The sequence below is a fragment of the Suncus etruscus genome, chromosome 16, assembly GCF_024139225.1.
Source record: "Suncus etruscus isolate mSunEtr1 chromosome 16, mSunEtr1.pri.cur, whole genome shotgun sequence".
NCBI classification, from domain to species: domain Eukaryota; kingdom Metazoa; phylum Chordata; class Mammalia; order Eulipotyphla; family Soricidae; genus Suncus; species Suncus etruscus.
In genome coordinates this window covers 33,892,394-33,919,161 of record NC_064863.1, presented here as the reverse complement: position 1 = coordinate 33,919,161, position 26,768 = coordinate 33,892,394, and the positions used below count along the sequence as shown (strand labels likewise).

General features: G+C 43.0%; 2 protein-coding genes and 1 long non-coding RNA gene across 3 annotated transcripts in view; 1 reads left to right on the top strand and 2 right to left on the bottom strand.

Moving 5' to 3' along the window:
- The window catches only part of LIAS (lipoic acid synthetase), a 939,974-nt gene that overhangs the window by 688,404 nt on the left and 224,802 nt on the right, over positions 1-26,768 (bottom strand). The window lies entirely within an intron of this gene.
- LOC126032527 (uncharacterized) overlaps positions 1-26,768 on the top strand; it is an 891,448-nt gene that overhangs the window by 847,509 nt on the left and 17,171 nt on the right. The gene's annotated exons all lie outside the window — the stretch shown is intronic.
- Positions 11,866-26,768, bottom strand: part of UBE2K (ubiquitin conjugating enzyme E2 K) — a 53,846-nt gene continuing 38,943 nt past the window's right edge. Inside the window, exons 4-7 of the mRNA XM_049790181.1 lie at positions 23,752-23,834; positions 14,099-14,198; positions 12,536-12,664; positions 11,866-12,131 (exon numbers count right to left, since the gene is read on the bottom strand). Of these exons, the coding sequence (XP_049646138.1) occupies positions 12,057-12,131; positions 12,536-12,664; positions 14,099-14,198; positions 23,752-23,834 (387 nt within the window). The 3' untranslated portion in view covers positions 11,866-12,056. The remainder of the gene's footprint in view (positions 12,132-12,535; positions 12,665-14,098; positions 14,199-23,751; positions 23,835-26,768) is intronic.

Here is a 26,768-nt window from a genome sequence, read left to right as displayed (position 1 = left end):
TATGCAAGGCAAAGGCTCTACCTTCATGCTATCTCTCCAGCCCCAAATTTTGAGTCTTTAAGTTAGGGGGTATGTTGGATTTTTTTGTTTGTTTGTTTGTTTGGTTTTGGGGCCACACCTGGAGGCGCTCAGGGGTTACTCCTGGCTCTGCCCTCAAAAATTGCTCCTGGCAGGCTCAGGAGACCATATGGATGCAGGGATTTGAAACAGTCTCCTGGGTTGGCTGCATGCAAGGCAAACACCCTACGACTGTGCTACTTCTCCAGTCCCCTAGAGGGTATATTGGGATTTGCTGGAGCAAGGAGAATATGAAATTCTGCACACCACAGTTTATGAAAATCACGTCATTATTCCCCATAAAGTCAAAGGAATCAGGCCCACATGTGGTTTAATTATAGCCCGCTGTTCCTCAGGGCCTTTGCATACCATGAATCTGGTACTTTGTTGTGAGAAGTTTAAAATTCGCCTACTCCCTCCAAAGAATACGAGATTTTTTTAAATTAAATATAACTTAATTAATTAATTAATTAATTTTTTTTTGGTTTTTTTTTTTTGAATTTTTTTTTTATTTAAACACCTTGATTACATACATGATTGTGTTTGGGTTTCAGTCATGTAAAGAACGCCACCCATCACCAGTGCAACATTCCCACCACCAATGTCCCAAGTCTCCCTCCTCCCCACCTAACCCCTGCCTGTACTCTAAACAGGCTCTCCATTTCCCTCATATATTCTCATTATTAGGAAAGTTCAGAATGTAGTTATTTCTCTAACTAAACTCATCACTCTTTGTGGTGAGCTTCCTGAGGTGAGCTGGAACTTCCAGCTCTTTTCTCTTTAGTGTCTGAAAATTATTATTGCAAGAATGTCTTTCATTTTTCTTAAAACCCATAGATGAGTGAGACCATTCTGCGTTTTTCTCTCTCTCTCTGACTTATTTCACTCAGCATAATAGATTCCGTGTACATCCATGTATAGGAAAATTTCATGACTTCATCTCTCCTGACAGCTGCATAATATTCCATTGTGTATATGTACCACAGTTTCTTTAGCCATTCATCTGTTGAAGGGCATCTTGGTTGTTTCCAGAGTCTTGCTATGGTAAATAGTGCTGCAATGAATATGGGTGTAAGGAAGGGGTTTTTGTACTGTATTTTTGTGTTCTTAGGGTATATTCCTAGGAGTGGTATAGCTGGATCATATGGGAGCTCGATTTCAAGTTTTTGGAGGAATCTCCATATCGCTTTCCATAAAGGTTGAACTAGACGGCATTCCCACCAGCAGTGGATAAGAGTTCCTTTCTCTCCACATCCCCGCCAACACTGTTTATTCTCATTCTTTGTGATGTGTGCCATTCTCTGTGGTGTGAGGTGGTATCTCATCGTTGTTTTGATTTGCATCTCCCTGATGATTAGTGATGTGGAACACTTTTTCATGTGTCTTTTGGCCATTTGTATTTCTATTTTGTCAAAGTGTCTGTTCATTTCTTCTCCCCATTTTTTGATGGGATTAGATGTTTTTTTCCTTGTAAAGTTCTGTCAGTGCCTTATATATTTTGGAGATTAGCCCCTTATCTGATGGGTATTGGGTGAATAGTTTCTCCCACTCAGTGGGTGGCTCTTGTATCCTGGGCACTATTTCCTTTGAGGTGCAGAAGCTTCTCAGCTTAATATATTCCCATCTGTTAACTTAATTAATTAATTAATTAATTTTTTTTTGGTTTTTTTTTTTTTTGGGCCACACCCAGTAACGCTCAGGGGTTACTCCTGGCTATGCGCTCAGAAGTTGCTCCTGGCTTGGGGGACCATATGGGACACCGGGGGATCGAACCGCGGTCCGTCCAAGGCTAGCGCAGGCAAGGCAGGCACCTTACCTTTAGCGCCACCGCCCGGCCCGTTTTTTGGTTTTTTGGGCCACATCCGTTCGATGCTCAGGGGTTACTCCTGGCTAAGCACTCAGAAATTGCCCAGCTTTGGGGGACCATATGGGACGCCGGGGGATTGAACCGCGGTCCTTCCTTGGCTAACGCTTGCAAGGCAGACACCTTACCTTTAGCGCCACCTCACCGGCCAACTTAATTTATTTGTTTATTTATTTATTTATTGGTTTTTGGGTTTTTTTGGGTCACACCCAGCAGCACTCAGGGGTTACTACTAGCTCTATGCTCAGAAATCGCCCCTGGCAGGTACGGGGAACCATATGGGATGCCGGGATTTGAACCACCGTCCTTCTGCATGCAAGGCAAATGCCTTACCTCCATGCTATCTCTCCGGTCCCAATTTGTTTATTTTTAAATGATTTTTACTGGGCCTGGAGAGATAGCACAGCGGCGTTTGCCTTGCAAGCAGCCGATCCAGGACCAAAGGTGGTTGGTTCGAATCCCGGTGTCCCATATGGTCCCCCGTGCCTGCCAGGAGCTATTTCTGAGCAGACAGCCAGGAGTAACCCCTGAGCACCGCCGGATGTGGCCCAAAATCCAAAAAAAAAAAAAAAAAAAAAAAGATTTTTACTGTGACCAAAGTGAATTACAAATCTTTCACAAAAACAGTAATATTTAAGGTACACAGTGACAATAAATCAGGGCCATCCTACTATCAGTGTTGTCCTCCCTCCACCCCTATTCCCAGCATGCATCCCATATTGCTCTCTCTTGCCCCCCTCCCCCCCCCCCCCCGGTCTGCTAGTGTTAACTGCTCCCCTCTGTGTCTAGCTTATTGTAGATTGGGTATCCATTCTGTTGTTGTTGACTTTGGATTTGGTGTTTGAGTCTGATCTTTTTTTTTGGTCCACACCCGGCGTTGCTCAGGGGTTACTCCTGGCTGTCTGCTCAGAAATAGCTCCTGGCAGGCACGGGGGACCATATGGGACACCGGGATTCGAACCAACCACCTTTGGTCCTGGATCGGCTGCTTGCAAGGCAAACACCGCTGCGCTATCTCTCCGGGCCCGAGTCTGATCATTTTTTATTTCCACTTAATGTTCATACGACTGTTTGTTACTCGTATCCTCCATTCCCTGCCCCTCTTCAATTCATAAGGCAGAACAAAATGATTCATGTTATGTGGTTCTGTTGGAAAACAAAACAAAAAATAAAATAAAATAAAAATACACACACACACACACACAAAACCACAAACAAAAGGGGCCGGCGAGGTGGTGCTAGATGTAAGGTGTCTGCCTTGCAAGCGCTAGCCAAGGAAGGACCTCGGTTCAATCCCCCGGTATCCCATATGATTCCCCCAAGCCAGGGGCAATTTTTGAGCGCTTAGCCAGGAGCAACCCCGAGCATCAAATGGGTGTGGCCTGAAAAAAAAAGAAAAAGAAAAGAAAAAAAAGACAAACAAAAATAAAACACATAAAAGAAAAAAAAAACAACTGGGAGGATTCCTTCTAGAGTTTATAAATATCAATTTAAGAGAAGAATGGGGAAAAAAAAAGAAAAACCAGTATCAACCAAAAAAAGAAAAAGAAAAAGCACCCAGCTATTAAAAACAACCACCATCATATAATAACCACAAGAATAAAAAATAAAATAAAAAATTAGAATAATAAAAAAAAGAAAAAGAAAGAAAAAATAGAAAAGAGAAGAAAAAGAAAAAAATAAGAAGAAAAGAGAAACACACACACAAACTGAAGGAAGGAAGGCTGGTGTGGCAAGGTTTTGTGCTTTTTTTTTTTTTTTTTTTTTTTTTTTTTTTGCATAGGCACAGTAAGTATTGGGAAAATTAGAAAGAGAATTAATTCCCTTGGCCTAAGCCAGAGATACAGGGTTTTTCCGCCCTTGAAGCATCCTGCCATGGGAACTATTACAGGCTCCATACAAGTTAATTTTCACATCACAAAGTCTTTTTATGGTGCCAGAAAACTTTCCACTCAGTTGTGGATAATAGAATCAGGCCTCTGTAGCTAGAGATCTTGGTATTTGTGTAGGTCATAGGTTAATTTTATTTATTTTTGTTTTTGGGTCACACCTGGTGGCACTCAGGGGTTCCTCCTGGCTCTGTGCTGGGATGCCGGGAATTGAACCCGATCCCTCCCAGGTTGGCCACATGCAAGGCAAACATCCTACTGCTGTGCTACTCACCAGTCCTCATTTTACTTCTTTTTTGTTGGTTTTAGTCACACTGGGCATTGCTCAGGGGTTCCTCCTGGCACTACACTCAGAAATCGCTCTTGGCAGGCTTGGGGGACTATATGGGATGCTGGGATTCGAACCACCATCCTTCTGCGTGCAAGGCAAATGCACTTCCTTCATGGTCTGTTCATTCCCCCCCCCAAGGAGTTCTTAAATAAAGTTATAATAATCCACTGAACAGACCATCACTCTAAACCTTTTTTTTTTTTTTTTTTGGTTCTTGGGTAACATCCGGCAGCACTCAGGGGTTACTCCTGGCTCTATGCTCAGAAATCGCTCCTGGCAGGCTCGAGTTGGGATGCTGGGATTTGAACCAACACCTTACCTTCATGCTATCTCTCCAGCTCCCATTACTCTAAATTTACATCATTAAACAATTTGTCCCCCCGGATTCAATCATAAACTCTGATAAAATGTACTAGAGAGGGGGGGGGGGCGAAGAGATAGCATGGAGGTAAGGTGACCTTCTTGCAAGCAGAAGGTTGGCGGTTCGAATCCCTGAGCCTTCTAGGAGCAATTTCTGAGCATTGAGCCAGGACTGACCCCTGAGTGCTACCGGGTGTGACTCAAAAAAAAAAAAATGTACTAGAGATAGTACAGTGAGTTTATACTATCCTTGCCTTGCAGGCAGCCATCCTGGGTTTGATTCCTGACATCCCATATGGTCTCCCAAGCATCACAAGATGACTGAATGCAAAGCCAGGAATAACTCCTGATCTTTTCTGGGTAAGGCCCCAAAACATAAAACAAAAACAAACAAAAAACATCCCTGAAAAATAAGTCTTTTGGGGGTCGGAGAGAGCATGGAGGTAAGGCGTTTGCCTTGCACGCAGAAGGACGGTGGTTCGAATCTCAGCATCCCATATGGTCCCCGTGCCTGCCAGGGGGGATTTCTGAGTGTGTAGAGCAAGGAGTAACCCCTGAGGGCTGCCGGGTATGACCCTCCCCCAAAAAAAACCAACAAAAAAGTACTTTTGATTTTACTTGTCAGGGCATCTGAAGACTAGTAGAGCTATTCTCTGTGTACATAAAATATGCAACTATGAGCTAAAGACTCTGTTAAATAATAAACATTTTTGGTTCTGGGGCCACACCTGGTCACACTTAGGGGCTACTTTGAACTCTGAGCTCAGAAATTAATCCTGGTAGGCATGGGGCCATGTGCGATAGCAGGGATCGAACCTGGGTCGACCGTGTGCAAGAGCTCCAACCCACTGTGCTATTGCTTCGGCCTGGAGTAGTATTTTTGCCTTCCAAGAACTCAAGAGGGCACAGCCAACTGAGTCCGGGTTATAGAGGATGACCAGCTGCTTGTTCTCTGGATCTGTAGTGGTGGGAAGCATTAGAGTGACCCCAGCAGTACTGGGCCACGCGGAGCAGGAATCCGAATGTGGATCCAACTATATGATTACATTTGTTAAAAAGGCAAGAGACGGGGAGCCAGAGCAGTGCGTAGGACTCCTGCCTTGCAGTTAGCCAACCTGGGTCCTCTGGCCCCGCCAGGCGTGATCCCTGAGCACAGCCAGCAGTAAGCCCTGAACACTGAGCTCAACAAACAAATATGTGTGGTGGGGGTCGTATCATACGATGGCTGAGCTGACACTGGCTCAAATAGCAGCACTGCATGTTGTTCCTGTGAAATCGCTAGAGTGGAGATGGGGTTTGGGAAGTTGAAAGGATCCTGTACAGGAGGTAAAGCACTTGGCAAGCGTCCCTTCTTGCCACTTGCCGTTCACGCTGCTGACCCAGGTCCAGTCCCCAGCTCCCCAGAGCTCTCCGGACTGATTCCTTTGTGCTCCCAGTGTGTCTCCCCAAAAGTCAAAACACGGGCCAGGAGAGATAGCACAGCGGCGTTTTTGCCTTGCAAGCAGCCGATCCAGGACCTAAGGTGGTTGTTTCGAATCCCGGTGTCCCATATGGTCCCCCGTGCCTGCCAGGAGCTATTTCTGAGCAGATAGCCAGGAGTAACCCCTGAGCACCGCCGGGTGTGGCCCAAAAACCAAGAAAAAAAAAAAAAAAGTCAAAACACAAGTCTAGTGGGCTGGCATTACCCCTCAGCAGCTCCTGCATGTAGTTGGCAGGTTCCATACTCAGCACTAGTCCCTTTCCCATCCCCTCGTGACGCTGCATACCTTCAGCCGGTGGAGAGTCCCCCTCAGTCCTCTCTGCAATACTGTTTCAAAAGCAGTAAAGACCCATGTATTTTCCCCTTACATACTCGTATTGTTAACCAGGGGCTACTTATTGGGCCTTGTGATGGCTATCCATCCACCCTGGAGGTCATCGAGAGGATGTAGGGCCAGGATGAAAACCGGGCTTCCTGCATGGAAAGTGCTCCAGACTATTGAGGTCTCAGGCCTAGGTCAGCAACCTCCCTTCTCTTTTTGGGTCACACTCAGTAGTGGTCAGGTCTTCTGGTTGTGCATTCAGGGATGTTTCCTGGTGATGCTCAGACCCTATGTGATGCCGGACCAAATCTGGGTGGCAGTGTGCTCTGCTGTGATAAACACCCTGGCCCTCAACAGATCTTTGTTTTGTTCCAGGGCCCAGATGTTATTCCTAGCTCTGCATTCAGAAATTACTCCTGGCAGGCTCAGGGGACCATAAGGGATGCCGAGGATTGAACCTGGGTCAACTGCATGCAAGTTAATCAATCGCCCTTCCCACTGTTATCGATCCATCGCCCTAGATATTTTCGTATTCTTGGACATAGGGGTAATTACGGGACAATACCATGACTTCACTTCCCAACACATTATTCCTCTTCCACACTGACCTCAAATATAAACTTATTTTCAGTACCAACTTATTCTGGATTATGCCCAATTTTGGGTAAGAACCTAATCAAACAATATTCCCATTTTCAAATACCTTTAGTCTGTTTGGGCGCCACATCCTGTAGTGCTTGGGTGACCATTTCAAATACAAGATGAAAGTAAGGTCAGTGATGTGCAAGGTAAATAAATGTACCTTACTATCTATCGCTCTTGCCTCTTGGTCTAATTTTAAAATAGTTTGCTTCCTATTAAAAAGTTTGTAGAGGTTTAACTGCCTGTACTAAATAATCAGAAAGAAAATGGAAACCATTTTAAAGGGAAAACATGCATGCATTTATTTCTAAGAATTCCCAGTAAGGGGGAAAAGAAATTCAACATCTTTAAAAATGTGTTTATTATTATTTTTTTTTAAAAAATCAGTTGTGTACAAAAGTGTTTTGTAGTTTTTAATTCTCAAGACAAGACCCAGCCCTCCACCCACAGCCCACCCTGTTTCAATGGTCTTTCTGGAAACCCACCCATTTTCCCCTTACAGGAAGTTAACGGCTCAGAATAGACCCTCCTACAGATTTTGTCATCACTAACAGATTGTTTAGAATAAGAGATCTAGAGAAGCTAACAAGCAAGGTTCTTTCTCAGTGAGGTTAATGAGATTCCCTACAATGGCAGTAGACTTCCAGCAGACACCACAACAAAGCACCATCAATTGCTGAAAGCTTAAAAATAGATATTTTCAATAGTATTTCATTTTCTATTGGAAAAGTCTTTAAATTACATTAAATAAGTCTCTTTCCCCCCAAAGAAATAGTCTAGCTTTTATTATGATGCCTGTAAAAGTAGCTAACAGCAAGTACACAAGGATCATTTGACAACACATCAACTTGTATCCACTCACCCCTTGAACCCAATTGGTGAGCTGTGCCACACCCCATTATAGCAGCATGGTTGAAATCACCAAGCAGGAGGGGACACGCTCACACTTACATTTAGGTGATGATCACAGGTATAGGATGGCAGATTTCAAATAAGCAGTAACAGGACAAATGGGAATTGGGGAGAAAATGCTAATCCCCCACTCTATGCCACAGTATTTTCATCCATATTGCGATAGTGCAAACAGAACATGTGACATACTGTGCAGACGCTGCAGAGAAGTCAAACTTGGGGAGGCTATTGACTAGCAGTACTTCCAAGTTGTCTTCTTCTCCAGTGACAGCAAACAGCTGATGCCAAGCATTTATGTTAAACTTGGTTCAAAAAGAATAAAAATGCACGGAATTTAAATAAATGGTTTATACCCTGGAATTTAAATTTAACTAGGAAAAAGTGATTCAATACTTCATTTTGTAAAAGTCCATGAAATAAAGTTAATTGTAAACAGACGGCTTCCTTTTTCATACTTAAATGTTGTCTCCATCTATGATCTATGTACAAAACAAGGTATACCTGGCTCTAACTCTTCCCTTCCTGAATTCATTTAAGTTTTTAAAGTAAGTTTTATTCTCCATGTTGCTATGAGGACTGAAGGAACATTATCATATTCCTACTGCAGTTTTTAAAAGCTCAAATCAGGCATACACTTAAAGCAATATCTGCTTTTCACATTGATAAACTTATTAGCAGCTTAGTAAACAAGTAACATGAATGCTGCAGTCTGTAGTGCATAAATATGTAATATCCATTTTAACGGCCAAATCGTTCTCATACTTAAAAAATTATTTTGCATAGTTTTAAGTGCCACCAACAATCACATGTGAAAATCTCCCAAAAGAAAAAAAACCTGCCTTTCATTTCAGATAGATGAATCTCTGTAAAAACCAGAATATTCAACCAAAAGAAGCATTAAAAAGCAAGATTTCAAACACTTCTATTTCCTTGAGTGTGTTTAAACTAGAGTCATGATTTCAAACATTTGAAGGATCTACCTAGATAATCTATTCAGGACCAAGCTTTTTGTATATTTCTATAACGAGTACTGTACACTTATTTGGGTGAAAAAAAATGCTATTCATTCATGATTTTATAATGAAACACTATACAGCTAGTTATTTGTTCTCTTAAGTCAGGCACATAATAAAAAAAATAAAACTATTATAATAAAATTCTTACTGACTTTGAACAATAGGTTGCCTAACCTAAGAATCAGTATTTTTCGACCATAATTTCTGAAGGCTTTTAAATAACAAATCACAAAATTCCTACCAAGTTTGCCTTTTGTTCCCTACGTACTTAAAATTTTAGTGTTCTTTTTCTTTTAATTAAAAGCAAATTAAGTTTCAATAGCTTAGCACGGAGATGGGGGACAGAAAAAGTCTCCAGCCTTGGTTTCTATGTTTAGGGAAATAAGAATCTACCTTGAAAGAAGTAAAAAGAACTTCCCCAGGTGCTAGGAATGTAACTTAGTGGAAGAGCACATGCTTGCACGTATGAAGGCTCTGGGTCTGATCCATGGCACTTCACCAACACAAGTACAAAAAAAAAAAAGTCAACAGCACAACTTCAGAAGGACAGTAGGAAATGTGCCATGACAGGAGAGAGATGATCACATTAAATATAAATGAGGTAAATTTTTGAAATGGAAAAGAAATGCATTATGGAGAACTTCTCTTTTTTTTTTTTTTTTTGGTTTTTGGGCCACACCCGTTTGACGCTCAGGGGTTACTCCTGGCTATGTGCTCAGAAATCGCCCCTGGCTTGGGGGGACCATATGGGACGCCAGGGGATCGAACCGCGGTCCGTTCCTTGGCTAGCGCTTGTAAGGCAGACACCTTACCTCTAGCGCCACCTTCCCGGCCCAGAACTTCTCTATACATTTTGTGTGTGTGTGTTTTTTTTTAATTTTCCTGGGCCATGGGTGTGCTAATTCACTTGTACTGTTCTATTGTGTGCATCGAAGTCAAAGGTAAGTGGGGCCAGAGCAGTGGTGCAGCGGTAAGGCATTTACCTTGCACGTGTCTGACCTAGGACGGACCATGGTTCGATCCCCCAGTGTCCCATATGGTCCCTCAAGCAGGAGCCATTTCTGAGCACATAGCCAGGAGTAACTCCTGAGCGTCACCAGGTGTGCCCGCCCCTCCAACAAATGTCCAATGTAAGGTAAGAGCTGGCTCTGAGTGGAAGTCTGTAATACGTGACCTTTAAGCAACCTCAGATTTCTCTCTCCTTTGCCAAAACACAGGACAATTAAATATACCCTGACAATGCAGGCAAACAGTAAACTAACTGGGAGGATGTGTTTGATATCTGAAATAATTCACATAGAACTAAAATCACAAAACTGCCCTCCTCCCCTTAAAAATTCTAACAATGAAACAAAACTGTTCACATGTTTACACAATCCCACCTTATTTCAAAATATAAAGTACAAGATTTTAGCTATTTAAAATAAATAAAGAAAAATCCTGATTCCTTTGGCATCTTTAGAAAGTAATCTACAATTAAAGAACGTGATTGTATAAAGAAATTTATCCTCAAGGTAATACATAGGGCAAAAACATAGCAACTTGCGTTTAGTATGCAATAACACAACTACAAGAGTTTACTGCTGATTAGGAAAACCTTACAAGTTTTTAAAAACCTTCACATCCTTAACATTACATTATTTAATAATGGTTCTTTTATTGCTTCTAAGATTATTGAGAAGTCAAATGAAATTATGCTGAAAAATATTTCTCCAAACACTACTGAGAATAACAGGATAAATAACACTTGAGGAAAGTAAATCTTTTTGGATGACTTTCAATATACAGCCTTGCTTTACTTCATTCTGATCCATTACATTTTTGTTATTTTGTATTGGTCATGAAAATTTACTAAGAATTGCTTCTGTGATGGAACTGTCTTCATAAATCCATTCCAACCTCCACAAAATGGTAACATTAATGCTTGAGCTTGCAAAACTAATAATTTTCAAACTTTCGAACTCAGAATGAAATGTAACTTTAATATGAATAGAAAGTTTGACTATATACAAGAAAAGGTAAAGTTTTCAATTTTCATCAGAAACATCATAAAGAAAGCTAGATTTATAACACACTTCTATTCCTATGTGCATTTGAAGTATGTACAGTAAAACACCAACACAGCTTTCATGAGTCAGTAAGGGTAAATGCAAATATGACTTTTAAAGTATCTAAAAAGTATTCTTAGCCATAAGGCTAAAAAAGAAAAAAAAAAAAAAAAAACCCACAGTGAATTTCATCCTTTCAACCCTCACCCCCCAAAAAATCATCACTTTAAAAATAGTTGTCAAATTTGTCAAAAACTAAGCTGGGTTCTTTCATTTCATTTCTAGAAATATGGCACAATTACACATGCACTGCTTTTGCAAGGGAAATAAAATTGGTATCTCCATTTTCACAATCTTTTTTTTTTTTTTCATTTTCACAATCTTAAGAAAGCTTTCCAAATAAAGAATCGTGACTGCACTCCCCACCAAAAAACAAATCCAAATGGACAACTAAAAATGGAGCAAGGAATAAGGTCCTTAATTTCCTCATGAAATATAGAGAAAGTTGCTTTTGGAATATTAGCTGTGTGTGGTGAGAGGGGAAAAATAGATCTGGTGTCCCAGTCTGCTGACAAGGACTAAAAGGCTCTGAATAGGTCACCATGTTCAATTCTGAATAAATTTTATATTTAAGAATTCTCAAATACTTATGGTGGTCTTTTCAGCTACCCATCCCTAAGTCAAGTACAAGCATGCAAGTAAATTCACAGGCACAGAGGATCCATGTTAAAACAGTTAAGGTAGCTGTGATGCAACACCAACAATTTGAATGGCTCTGACACACTCAAAATATTGTCTTAATTATTCAACAAAATCCTGAAGCAAACTCTTGCTAGTCTTGGTACACTGCTAAACACTAAAGTAGCATGTTTTTTTCCATGGTTTTAGCTTAGCTCAAAGAATTTTTACACTATCAAGTAAGAAAAAAATTAAAGTATTTCCCCTTTTTAAATTTACACAGACATTTAATTAGCTTTATTTACAGAGCAGTATTTTTTTCAGTCTCCAATGGTGCCCAGGTAACATCATTAGGCAAGAATGCCAGTTTAAAGAAATCTATGCAGAATCCTAAAAATAACAGATGGTGAAGCTCCTCAAGAAGAGGCAAGTTTGACTTTTAGCAGCTCTCAATGCCTCAGTTACTCAGAAGCAATTCTGTCGCAGTCTCTACATCCCATGATTTTGAAGACAAGGCCACTATTACTGCATTCTGTGGAGAAAGGGGAAAGAAATAAATCTCAAGAAAACGTCTTAAAATATTAAATCACTGTGTTGAAAACTCATTTAAAATTAAAAAACAAGTTTATCAAAACTATATTTAGGGGGCTGGAGTGACAGCACAGCAGCAGGGCATTTGCCTTGCATGTGGCAGACCCAGAACAGACACGGGTTCGATCCCCAGCATCCCATATGGTACCCTGAGCGTGCAAGGAGCGTGATTTCTGAGCGCAGAGCCAGGAGTAACTCCTGAGTGCCGCCAGGAGTGGCCCCAAAACAAAACCAAACAAACAAAATCTAGATTTAGATTATTTTATGAACCACTTTCACCAGCCAACTATTAGTAGCAATAATTTACAACCAAGATATTAAAATCACAAGTATCTAAATACTTACCCTATCAAAGCCCATAGCACATAGATTTTCTATTTTTTTTGTATATTCTGGACTAGAAACTGGTGCTCCAGCATACACATGTGCCCAAAGCCGAGCTGTCTGTTTAAACATTTCAGGATTTTGTTTGTACTACAAGAGGAAAAAAAGTTGATTGACATATATGATAGTACCACCAATATGAAATATTAGAAAATAAAATTAATTTGCTAATAATCTGCAATTTTCTAAATAAAAAGAATTTTACTTGGGTTGGATTTATAGCGTTTGCCTTTCCCTGGCATCTCATATGGTCCCCCGAGCCTGCCTGGGGTAATTTCTGAGCACAGAGCCAGCAGGAGTAGGCTCTGAATGCCGCTAAGTGTGTAGGGGGTGAGTGAGGAGGGCAGGAGTGAGGGAGGGTGGGAGGACAGAAAAGAAAAGAAAAGAAAAGAAAAGAAAAGAAAAGAAAAGAAAAGAAAAGAAAAGAAAAGAAAAGAAAAGAAAAGAAAAGAAAAGAGAAAAGAAGAGGGGAGGGGAGAGGAGGAGAGAAGAGAGGAGAGAAGAGAAGAGGGAAGGGAAGGGAAAGAAAAGAAACGAAAAGAAACGAAAAGAAAAGAAAAGAAAAGAAAAGAAAAGAAAAGAAAAGAAAAGAAAGATAGCACAGCGGCGTTTGCCTTGCAAGCAGCCGATCTAGGACCAAAGGTGGTTGGTTCGAATCCCGGTATCCCATATGGTCCCCAGTGCCTGCCAGGAGCTATTTCTGAGCAGACAGCCAGGAGTAATCCCTGAGCACTGCCGGGTGGGTGGGAGGGAGGGAGGGGGGGGGAGGGGGGGGAGGGGGAGGGGAGGGGAGGGAGGGAGGGAGGGAGGGAAGAAGGAAGGAAGGAAGGAAGGAAGGAAGGAAGGAAGGAAGGAAGGAAGGAAGGAAGGAAGGAAGGAAGGAAGGAAGGAAGGAAGGAAGGAAGGAAGGAAGGAAGGAAGGAAGGAAGGAAGGAAGGAAGGAAGGAAGGAAGGAAGGAAGGAAGGAAGAAATCATGCAATAAAAAACAGAAAAGGAAGAAAGGAAGGAAGAAGAAAGCAAGCAAGCAGGGCTGGAGCTGTGGTGCAGCACTAGGGTGTTTGCCTTGCATGTGTCTGATCCAGTACAGACTGTGGTTTGATCCCTGGTGTCCCATCGGGTCCCCCAAGCCAGGAGCAATTTCTGAGAACATAGCCAGGAGTAACCCCTGAGTGTCCTGGGGTGTGGATCCCCCACAAAAGCAAAAAAATAAGCAAGCAAGAACAGAAAAAAAAAAAGGAAAAGGAAAAAAGAAAAGGCAGAAAGGTAAAGGAGATCATTTCAAATTTAGTTTCAACTGATGCATATGCTCTGCATAACAAATTACTACAGATAAAGCACATAGGCAAGGCTAAGAAAACTCTTGAAATTAGCAATCTTGGGGCCAGAGGTATGATCAAAGGTTGGAGCACGTGCATTGCATTCAAGATCCCTAGCTGGATCCTCACTATCATGTTCCTGAGCATCATATGGGAGGTTCCAACACCCATCCCTCCAAAAAAAAAATTCCAAAGTAGTCATCTTACTTGATTTGCTACCACTGCATCTTGAGGATCATCTGGTTCTGCAGCTGCTAACAGTGCTTGCAATGACAATAATACGGTGCGAAGAGTCATTGCTGCTGCCCTGAAATAAAAAAAAAAGAGAGAGAGAAAAGGGAAAAAAGTTAAGACTGCATTATATGAGGAAATGGAGCGATAGTACAGCAGGTAAGAAACATGCCCTGCATGTGGACAACCTGTTGGGTTCATTTCCCAGCATCCTATATGGTCTCCCAAGCACCTCCAGGAGTTAACTTCCAAGTGCAGAGCAAGAAATATGTCCTGAAACAGGTGAGATACAAAAACAAAATAAAAACGAAAAAACCAAACAAGGAATGCTCTGAGAAAAGCAAAGTGGGTATCTTCTAAATGAAAACCAAAAAGTGAAATTGAAAGGTAATTTTTATTTTAATTCAATTCTTTTTTTTTTTTTTTTTTTGGTTTTTGGGCCACACCCGGCGGTGCTCAGGGGTTTCTCCTGGCTGTCTGCTCAGAAATAGCTCCTAGCAGGCATGGGGGACCATATGGGTCACCGTGATTCGAACCAACCACCTTTGGTCCTGGATCGGCTGCTTGCAAGGCAAACACCGCTGTGCTATCTCTCCAAGCCCTTTAATTCAATTCTATAACCAGAAGTAAACCCTGAGCGCTGCCGGGTATGACTCAAAAACCAAAAACCAAAAAAAAAGAAAAAGAAAAAGCAACTTTTGGGGCCATAGAGATAGCATGGAGGTAAGGCGTTTGCCTTGCATGCAGAAGGATGGTGGTTTGAATCCTGGCATCCCATATCGTCCCCCGAGCCTACCAGGAGCGATTTCTGAGTGTGGAGCCAGGAGTAACCCAGGTGTGACCCCCAAAACCAAAAAAAAAAAAAAAAAAAAAGAAAAAGAAAAAGAAAAAGAAGACAACTTTTTTTTTTTAAAAAGCAACTTTAAAATCATAGTATTTTTTTCCCTTTTTGAAACAATTTACCTGGTGCTGGAGCACAGCAGGAGGGTGTTTGCCTTGTATGAGGCAAAACCAGGTTCAATCCCCAGCATCTTAGGTTCCCTGATTGTTGGTGTATGTACCGTTAATTATTTGATACAACACCTGATCTTGCAAGGAGTAATTTTTTTGTTTGTTTTTGGGCCATACCCGGCAGAGCTCAGGGGCTACTCCTGGCTCTGCACCCAGAAATCACACCTGGCAGGCTCGGGGGACCATATGGGATGCCGAGATTTGAACTACTGCCTTCTGCATGCAAGGCAAACACCCAACCTCCATGTTATCTCTCTGGCCCCACCAGGAGTAATTTTTGAATACAAACCCAGAAATAACTCCTGGGCTCTGCTGGGTATGCCCCCCCCCCAAAAAAAAAGAACCCTATTATGTCCTTTTAGAGATGCTATAAAAACTGGAAAGAGTGCCGGAGAGATAGCACAGCGGTAGGGCATTTGCCTTGCACGCAGACAGGCGATGGTGCGAATCCCGGTGATTTCTGAACACAAAGCCAGCAATTACTGAGCGCCACTGGGTGTGAAGCGCTCTCCCCCCTAGAAAAAAGAACTGGAAAGAAATTCTAGTTACATCACTTCAAAAATTAAGGTAATTCTTCAACTAGCATTAACAAGAGAACGAGGATCCTTTAAGGCTAATCCAGAAGAGTTAAGTCAGGCACCATAAAACCCAGATATGTGGAGGCTGAAGAGAATACAGAGTAGGGTGTTTACATTGCAGAAAGCAACCTTGGGTTCAGAGAGCTATTGCCTGTATGATACCCCAACCCCTGCCAGAAGTGATAGCACAGCAGGGAGGGCATTTGCCTTGCACAGGGCTAACCAGGGTTTAATCCCCAACATCCCATTTGGTCCCCAGAATCTGCCACAAGTTTGCTGTGCTTCTTTGCTTATTTCCACTTTGGAGAAGCTCAAGTTCTGGTTCACACATTTCCCCTCTTTCTCATCTTTCTGAGCAAGTTCCAATTAATAAAACTAACTCTGTGAGACAAATACATACATATGTTTGTTTTGAGGCCTGAAGGGACTGTATGGTTTGCCTGCAAGGCAAGCACCCTAACTGACATCTTAACTTCTATCCCCAGACTGCTATATAATTTTATGTAATGAAAACATCTAGTAGGGGCTGGAATGATAGTTCAGCAGGGGCATTTGCCTTGCATGCAGCTGACCTAGGCTTGATTCTCCCCATCCTATTTGGTCCCCTGAGTCTATTAAGTGCAATTTCTGAGTGCAGAGCTAGGAGTAATTCTGAACACTGCTGGGTGTGGCCCAAACAAAACAAAATAAAAAAGAAAATATCTAATTCTGAAAGAGCTGGGAATATAGAAAGAAAATTTTTGTTTTTGGGTCACACCCGGCAGCGCTCAGAAATCGCTCCTGCTAGGCTCAGGGAACCATATGGGATGCTGGGATTTGAACCACAGTCCTTCTGCATGCAAGGCAAATGCCCTACCTCCATGCTACATGCTATCTCTCTGGCCCAGAATTTTTTTTTTTTTTTTTGGTTTTTGGTCTTATTGGCAGCACTCAGGGGTTACTCCTGGCTCTAAGCTCAGAAATTGCTCCTGGCAGGCTCGAGGGATATATGGGATGCTGGGATTCGAACCACCGTCCTTCTGCATACAAGGCAAACGCCTTACCTCTATGCTATCTCTTCGGTTCCCAGAATTTTTTTTTTTTTTTTTGTGGTTTTTGGGTCACACCCAGCAGTGCTCAGGGGTTATTCCTGGCTCCATGCTCAGAAATTGCTCCTGGCAGGCACAGGGGACCATATGCGACACTGGGATTCGAACCGATGACCTTCTGCATGAAAGGCAAACGCCTTACCTCCATGCTATCTCTCCAGCCCCCAGAAATTTTTTTTAATCAAATTAAAATTTTAATTTTTTTTTTTTTTTTTTGGTTTTTGGGCCACACCCGGTAACGCTCAGGGGTTACTCCTGGCTATGCGCTCAGAAGTTGCTCCTGGCTTGGGGGACCATATGGGACACCGGGGGATCGAACCGCGGTCCGTCCAAGGCTAGCGCAGGCAAGGCAGGCACCTTAATTTTAGCGCCACCGCCCGGCCCTAAAATTTTAATTTTTAATCAAGGTTCGTATGTCTGAAAAGATTATACAAATTACTTTCAACGACTTTTTTTTTTTTTTGGTTTTCGGGCCACACTCAGTGACGCTCCGGGGTTACGCCTGACTATTTGCTTTGAAATCTCTCCTGGCTTGGGGGATAATATGGGATGCTGGGGGATCGAACCCAGGTCCGTCCTAGGTCAGTCGTGTGCAAGGCAAAAACCCTACCTCTGCGCCACTGCTGCGGCCCTCAACTCCTCATTTTAAAATCTTTAGAATGGGGCCAGAGAGATAGCATGGAGGTAGCGTGCTTGCCTTGCATGCAGAAGGATGGTGGTTTGAATCTCAGTATCCCATATGGTCCCCCGTGCCTGGCAGGAGCGATTTTTGAGCATAGAGCCAGGAGAAACCCGAGTGCTGCCGGGTATGATCCAGAAACCAAAAAACTTTAGATTGGATGATAATCCTTTTAAACACAGGCCCAAGTATAAACATTCTCCAGGAAACTGAGAAATAAATACCTAGTGGTAACCGGGTACCTGCCTTGCAAGAGTGAAGCAGGTGCTTTCTGCCTAGAAACACTGGAAAGAGGGGCCGGAGAGATAGCATGGAGGTAAGGTGTTTGCCTTTCATGCAGGAGGTCATCGGTTCGAATCCCGGCGTCCCATATGGTCCCCCGTGCCTGCCAGGAGCAATTTCTGAGCCTGGAGCCAGGAATAACCCCTGAGCACTGCCGGGTGTGACCCAAAAACCACAAAAAAAAAAAAAAAACAAAACAAAACAAAAAAAAACACTGGAAAGAGGACAAATTCAAAACAAAAAACATGGTGGAAAAAATAACTACAAAGTTCACAAATTAATTTCCCTGTTTGTTCAATCTCTACTATTATCATAAAACAAAGGGCTAGAGCAGTGGCGAAGTGGTAGGGCGTTTGCCTTGCATGTGGCTAACCTAGGACGGACTGAGGTTTTATCCCCTAGTGTTTTATATGGTCTCCCAAGCCAGGATGATTTCTGAGCGAATAGCCAGGAGCAACCCCTGAGCATCACCAAGTATGGCCTCCCAACCAAAAAACCCCCACAAACAAAACAAAACAAAAACAATAAAACAAGAACCTTCCTTTAGGGGCCGGAGAGATAGCATGAAGGTAGGGTGTTTGCCTTGTATGCAGAAGGACGGTGGTTTGATTCCTGGCATCCCATATGGTACACCGAGCCTGCCAGGAGTGATTTCTGAGCGTAGAGTAAGGAGTTAATCCCTGAGCGCTGCTGGGTGTGAGCCCCCCCCCCCCCACACACAAAGAACCTTCCTTTAGGTTACTCTTGTTGCTCCTACACAGACCTTGGTGTGGTGCTTGCCAAGATTCAGATATCAGACTATGGCAATAGCACTCAGCCATGGAACACATCAAAGCCTGCAATTCTTTCTCTCTCTTTTTTTTTTTTATTTTGGGCCATAACCTGGCACTGCTCAGTGGTAGGGCATTTGCCTTGTACACAGCAGATTCAGGACAAACTGGTGGTTCAAGTCCCAGCGTCCCATGTAGTTCCCCGTGCCTGCCAGGAGTGATTTCTGAACAAAGAGCCAGGAGTGGCCCAAGCGCCACCGATGTGACCCAAAACCAAAAAGAAATCACTCCTGATAGGGACCATATGGGACTCCAGGGATCAAACTCTAGATGGTCCCAGGCAAGACAAACTCCTTACCTGCTATGCCTCTGGTCTCATGCAATTCTTTTTTTTTTTTCAATTTTATTTATTTATTTTTGTTTTTTTTTTGGGGGGGTCACACTCAGCAGCGCTCAGGGGTTACTCCTGGCTCTGTGCTCAGAAATCGCCCCCCAAAGGCACAGGAGACCATATGGGATGCCAGGATTCGAACCACTGTCCTTCTGGATGTAAGGCAAACACCCTACCTCCAGGCTATCTCTCTGGCCCTGATTTTATTATATTTTTAAGTTTTTTTTTCTTTTTTTTTTTGGTTTTTGGGCCACACCCGGCAGTGCTCAGGGGTTACTCCTGGCTGTCTGCTCAGAAATAGCTCCTGGCAGGCACGGGGGACCATATGGGACACTGGGATTCGAACCAACCACCTTTGGTCCTGGATCAGCTGCTTGCAAGGCAAACGCCGCTGTGCTATCTCTCCAGGCCCATTTTTTTTAAGTTTTGAGCCACACCTGATGACGCTCAGGGGTTACTCCTGGCTATTCGCTCAGAAATCGCTCCTGGCTTGGGGGACCATATGGGATACCAGGGGATCGAACCAAGGTCCATCCTAGGCTAGCGGCCCCCTCACCAGCCCCAATTTTTTTTTTTTTTTTGGTTTTTGGGCCACACCCGTTTGACGCTCAGGGGTTACTCCTGGCTATGTGCTCAGAAATCGCCCCTGGCTTGGGGGGACCATATGGGACGCCGGGGGATCGAACCGCGGTCCTTCCTTGGCTAGCGCTTGCAAGGCAGACACCTTACCTCCAGCGCCACCTACCCGGCCCCCCCCAATTTTTTTTTTATTCTTGAAATTTTTGAGTCATACCTCTGATGGTGTTCAGGTTTTCCTAGCTCTGCCCTCAGAAAACAATAATGTAGTGCTGGTGATGGAACCATTGCCTTACCTACTTAACTTAACCAACCCCTAAGCCCACTTTATTTTTGTTTCTGGGCCATACCCGGCAGTGCTCAGGCAGTGCTCAGGGGGTTACTCCTGGCTATGCTCAGAATCTCTCCTGGTAGGCTCAGGGGACCATATGTGATAACAGGGATGGAACCCATTCGATGGATGTAAAGTAAACATCCTACACACTGTGCTATCACTCCAATTACTTAAGCTTGCACAATGCTCTGAGTACTTTTAGTCGAGATACACAAACATGGGTATGGTGACTGCTGGGGGTCTCACACACAATAAAGATTGTAGTGACTGGCTGTGTTGCTTATACATCTCATTAGCTGTGGTGCTAGGTGGGAGCCCACATACTATTGCTTTGTTTCACTGGGATGACAGGCAGAATAGTTGCCAATCCCAATCAGCAGAGCTGCAGCATCAGGCTATGCACATACAGGACACAAACACTTGTAATGGTCCTGAGTAAAGTCCAAATGTATGTTACTCAAAATCCCTATGTGAGGGGCTGGAGAAATAGCACAGTGGGTTGGTATACGAACAACCCAGGATTAATCCCCGGCATCCTTATGGCTCACCAAGCCTGCCAGGAATGCTTTCTGAGCACAGAAGCAAGAGTAACCCCTGAGCACTGTGGGGTGTGGACCCCTCCCCACAAAATTTACTTCTGTGGATGAACTGGAAAAAATAGCTCAAAAGGCTAAAAACAATTGACTCTGCATGCAGTCCCTGACTGATACCACTAAGAATGACTTCTGAGCACTAGACCAATAGTAGCCACTGAGCATTGCTCGGGCATGACACAAAACCCATAAAAATAAAAGAACTGCTGGATAAAGGCAGGGAAACCCTCCTTTCAATAAAAGGATATAAGGAAAAATAAACAAGATAATACAGTAGATATGGCGCTTGCCTTGCATATGGCCAACCAGGGTTCAATCTCCAGCATCTCAAATAATCCCTCGAGCCAAACAGAAATAAACCTTGAGCAACCTTGAGTGGGTTTGGTCCAGAAACAGACAGACAAACAAACAAAAAAAAATCACAAAAACCCAACTGAGATAAATTACTTGCAAACATTAATATTGGAAATGTTCCATTTGGAAGTCCAGGTTACTCCCACCTGCGTGGGTGCCTATGGTAAGGAATTTGAGGACATCCTTCTCCTTCATTTCCTAGTTCACTGTTACTCAGGCTGAAATTGAAGACGGGTTTGAATAAAGCAAATTTAAAGGAGAAAACAGGTTGCAGAGAGATCATGCAGGGCTTGAAGTACATGCCTTGCAACCCCTGGTTTCATACCCTACATCTCACATAGCCTCTCCCAAGTATTGGCTGGGTACAGCGATGGAAGTCACAGCACCAAAGACACCTTCAAACCTTGCACATAAGGCCATTTGCCAAGTGAGGGGCCTCTAAAACTCCTGAGAAGGCTTTCGAGCCAATCTGTCTCCCAGAAAAGAAAGGGAGACCCTAGAGGGCTGAATTTTTTGTCAAGTGACCAGGATTTGATCCACAGTCCCATATAGTCCAAAGCACCACAAGGCATACAGCTCCTACCTCGAAAAAAGCTGAGTAAACATTTCTCCTAGGAGATATAAATTAGTCAACAAGTGCATGTGGGGCCGGAGAGACAAATGGAGGTAAGGTGTTTGCCTTTCATGCAGAAGGTCATCAGTTCAAATCCCAGTGTCCCATATGGTCCCCATGCCTGCCAGGAGCAATTTTTGAGCATGGAGCCAGGAGTATCCCCTAAGCACTGCTGGGTGTGACCCAAAAACCACAAAAAAACAAAACAAAAACAAAAACAAGTGCTTGCGATGATGTTCACCACTTCATAAAAAATTTCAATCTCAGGGCCGGGAAGGTGGCGCTAGAGGTAAGGTGTCTGCCTTACAAGTGCTAGCTTAGGACAGACTGCAGGGTTCAATCCCCTGGTGTCCCATATGGTCCCCCCAAGCCAGAGGCGATTTCTGAGCGCGTAGCCAGGAGTAACCCCTGAGTGTCAAACGGGTGTGGCCCAAAAACTAAAAATAAATAAATAAATAAATAAAACTTCAATCTCTGTGTGTGTAGGGGAGAGATGAAAGGGAGAGACAGGAAGATAATAATTTATTTATTTATATATATATATATATATATATATATATATATATATATATATATATATATATATATATATAAATATAAAGGTGGGCAGGATGCTTGCCTTGCATGTGAGGGACTGGGGTTTGATCATGACATACTATATGCTCTCAGAGCTCAACTGCAGAGCCAGGAATAAGCCCTGAACACATTAGGGTATCTCCCCACACAAGAAAAAAAAAAAAAAAAAGAAAAGGGAAAGGGAAGGAAAGGTATAGAAAAGAATAGAAAAGAAAAGAAAAAGAGTGGGGCTGGAGCAATAGTACAGCAGTAAGGCGTTTGACTGATCCATGATGGACCTTGGTTCGATCTCTGGTATCCCATATGGTCACCCAAGTCAGGAGCGATTTCTGAGCGAATAGCCATGAGTAACCCCTGAGCGTCATCAGGTGTGGCCCAAAAACCAAAAGAAAAGAAAAGAAAAGAGGAAAAAAAAGAAAGGGAAGAAAAGAAGGAAAGAAGGCAGAGAGGGAGGGAAGGAGGGAGGGAGGGAGGGAGAGAGGGAAAGGAGATGGGGAAAAAATGTTAATACCGTATTTTCCGGCGTATAAGATAACCCCCTAATTTTGCAGTTAAAACATAGGTTTAGGCCTATATTTGCTGAATCAGACAGAACGTTCCTGTGCTGCAACTATCTGTACCACAGTGAGCAAATCACAACAAGCAAAGGTTCAAAGGTTATACTGTCATAGACTTCCTCTCTGACTCTGGCCAATCTGAGCAGGCTTTTAACAGTGTAGATTCTGTACAGAACATTGTCTAATTTGCATGCGTAAAAGCTTGCTTGGATTGGCTGAGTTAGAGAGGCAGTCCGAGCAGCCTTGCAGTGATTGGTGCAGGATCGAGTTGGAAAATTCGTTTTGTGGCAATATTCGGAAAATTTTCATTTAGCAGCATATTGAAACATTTTTCAGGATATACTCGGCGTATAAGACGACCCCCGATTTTCGGTTGACTTTTTTTGTTTCAAAAGTCGTCTTATACGCTGGAAAATACGGTAAGTTAAGCCTCTTAAATCACTATCTGGTCAGAGATAGCAAGCAGGTAAGGTGTCTGCCCTGAATGCATGCTCCTCATATTAGTTCTCTAAATCCTGTCAGTAGTGAGCCCTAAGCATGACTGCATGTGCTCCCCCCCAACATGCTAGACCCAAAATTACGTTTCAATTATAAAAAAAAAAAAAACCTAGCATGTTGGGGCCAGAGATAACACAGTAGTAGGGCGTTTGTATTGCATACAGCGACCCTAGGAGTAACCCCTGAGCGCCGCCAGGTGTGGCTCAAAAAAACAAAAACCAAAAAAAATCTACTCAATATTACTTTTTTTTTGGCTTGTTTTTAGACCATAACAGCAATGCTTAGCAGTTACTCTAGACCCTGCCCCCAGAAATTAGTCTTGGCAGTGTTCAGGGAACCATACCAGATGCTGTGATCAAACCATCAGTTGACCTGTGTACAAGGCAAGAGCCCTAGTGTTATACTATTGCTCTAGCCCCTCAATATAACTTTTGTTTCTCTTGTCTATCTCAGTAAAGCCAAATCTGATTACTCGATACTTAGTATTTATATCTCTCTGCAAATAAGACTATTTAGAACCAGCAGTGACATTGGTCATTATTTAAGTATTAAAGTATTAAGATTTGAGTCAGTTAAAACATATTTTCAATTATAAATTTACGTAAAGCTAAACTAGTCTAAAACTCTTACCTAGATAAAGTATAATGTAAGTTTGTTTTTAAGGCAACAGGTAATAACTAAATGTAATCTTAAAATTCATATAGAGAAGTTGAACTCAAAATCTCTTACCATTGATCTTTCAGGATATCCAAACAAATGGCCCCTGTGACGGAACTAATATTAGGATGCCATATTTTAGTGATAAACCGGACCTAGAAAATAAAGCACACTTGAGTTTTAAGATAACAGGAAAACAAAAACAGCCCCCAAAACAACCATATAGCTTAAACAAAATTGAAAAAGTAAAATTCTCAGATTATTATGCTGGGATTCGAACCACCGGCCTTCTGCATGCAAGGCAAACACCTTACCTCCAAGCTATCTCTCCAGCCCCCAATTAAAACATTCTTAAAATAGTTTACAATGATATCCATTTATCTTCATCCAAATAACACCAATCCTGGGGCCGGCGAGGTGGGTATAGAGGTAAGGTGTCTGCCTTGCAAGCGCTAGCCAAGGAAGGACCGCGGTTCGATCCCCCGGCGTCCCATATGGTCCCCCCAAGCCAGGGGCGATTTCTGAGCGCTTAGCCAGGAGTAACCCCTGAGCATCAAACAGGTGTGGCCCAAAAAACCAAACAAAAAGAAAAACACCAATCTTGTGGTTGGTAATTAATCTAAGAAAATGATCATTCAGAGCTTTCATGCAGAAGGTCGGTGGTTTGAATCCTCGCATCCCATATGGTCCCCTGTGCCTGCTAGGGGCGATTTCTGAGAATAGAGCCAAGAATAACCCCTGAGGACTGCCGGGTGTGAAAACCCCCCCCCCCCAAAAAAAAGAAAATGTTCATTCTTTACCCAAGGTGCACCAAATCAATTTACTCTAAACAAAAAACAAAAAGGAGCTCTTTAATACAAATTTCCTCAGGCTCTTCAATGATTCCTCATTGCTTTTATATAAGCTCACACTTTTATGGTGGCTGGGGTGGTGGTAAGAAGGGAGGAAGAGGTAGGCATTCCTGGTAGTGTTAAGGTGCTGTGCAGTGCTTAGACATCAAATCCAGAATCTCCATATGAAGGACATGTGTTCTATGATCTAAGTCACATCCGTAATGTAAGTAAACCCACATTTTTTTGTTTGTTTGTTTCTGGGTCACACCTGGCGGTGCTCAGGAGTTACTCCTGGCTCTGCACTCAGGGACATTCCTGGAAGTACTCAGGTGATTATATGAGATGTGAGGTATCAAACCCAGGCCAGCTGCTCCTAGTGGTTCTCAGGGGAAGGAACCAGAGTACTGGGAGAGAACTCAGGTTGACGACATGCAAGAAAAGCACCATACACACTGTACATTGTTACCTGTCCATTATAAATTACCTATATGTACACAATGTATTATCCAGCCCCAGCTGATGGATACTTAATATCACTTCGATTTGGGGGCTACTATAAACATGCTGGAACATTTATGTACAACTCATACGGAATGGACATGTTTTGAATTATTTTGGGGAAGTGCCACACCCAGTGATGTTCAGGGTTACTCCTGGCTATGCGCTCAGAAATAAATTGCTCCTGGCTCGGGGGACCACATGGGATGCCGGGGGATCGAACTGCCATCTGTCCTAGGTTAGCGTGTGCAAGGCAAATGGCCTACCACTTGTGCAAACGCTCTAGCCCATAGAGGTTATTCCTAGGTCTGCACTAAGGAATTATACCTGGCAGGCTAGGAGAAAGCATATGGGATGCCGGAGACTGAATATAGGTTGGTAATGTGCAAGGTCCCCCTATCCACTGTACTGTCTTGGCTGGGTGTTTTTATTTCTAATCAAAGAATATGAAAAAGAACTGCTATCTTAAAATTATTGTTCTCTATTTTGATCAAAACTATTTTCCAAAGTGGTTCCCACATTTTATAATTGTATTCCAAACACAAATGAACAACACGAGGTGTGACTGCAAAGCACAAATAACTAGGGGCTGGAGCGGTGGCGTAAGTGGTCATTTGACTTGCTTTTCACTAACTAGGACAGATTAGAGTTTGATCCTCCGGCTTTCCAGATGATCCCCCAAACCAGGAGCGATTTCTGAGTGCATAGCCAGGAGTAACCACTAAGCGTCACCGGGCGTGGCCCAAAAAGCAGAAGTAAATAAATTATGCCAAAAATGCTTATGCATGGGGCCGGAGAGATAGCATGGAAGTAAGGCGTTTGCCTTTCATGCAGAAAGTCATTAGTTCGAATCCCGGCGTCCCATATGGTCCCCCGTGCCTGCCAGGAGCAATTTCTGAGCATGGAGCCAGGAGTAACCCCTGAGTACTGCTGGGTGTGACCCAAAAACCACACACACACACACACACACACACACACACACACACACACACACAAATGCTTATGCAGAATTTTGGTTTTTATTATTATTGTTGTTTGTTTTTTGGTCACACCTGGCAGCGCTCAGGGGTTACTCCTGGCTCTGCACTCAGAAATCGCTCCTGGCATGCACAGGATTCCAGGATTAGAACCACTGTCCCTCCTTGGTCGGCTGCGTACAAGGCAAACACCCTACCATTGTGCTATCTCTCCGGCCCCTAGAATTTTGGTTTTGAGTCAGTTAGTGGATCAAGCAATGTGATCAGGGAACCAGTCCAGGGTCCCAAATAAAGAGAATGTGCTCCAGTTCTTTGGGCTCCACCCTAACAGAACTGTTATTCTGGTTTTGTGGGTTCTTTTTTTTTTTTTTTTTTTGTGGTTTTTGGGTCACACCCGGCAGTGCTCAGGGGTTATTCCTGGCTCCAGGCTCAGAAATTGCTCCTGGCAGGCACGGGGGACCATATGGGGCGCCAGGATTCGAATCGATGACCTCCTGCATGAAAGGCAAACGACTTACCTCCATGCTATCTCTCCGGCCCCTGGTCCTGTGGTGTTTAAGAATTACTCCCATTGAGGCTCAGGGACGATGCACAATTGGTAATCAAACCATCATGCAAATTATATACTCAGTGTTCCAAGCAATTTTTGCACACCAGATTTATTTATTTTTAATTATTTAAATTTGCAAACTTTTTTGTGTAATAAGTTACTTTTAACCAAATCATATCCTAAAATTATGGGAGCTACAAGATAACCAAAAAGACTGCATATGCAGCATTA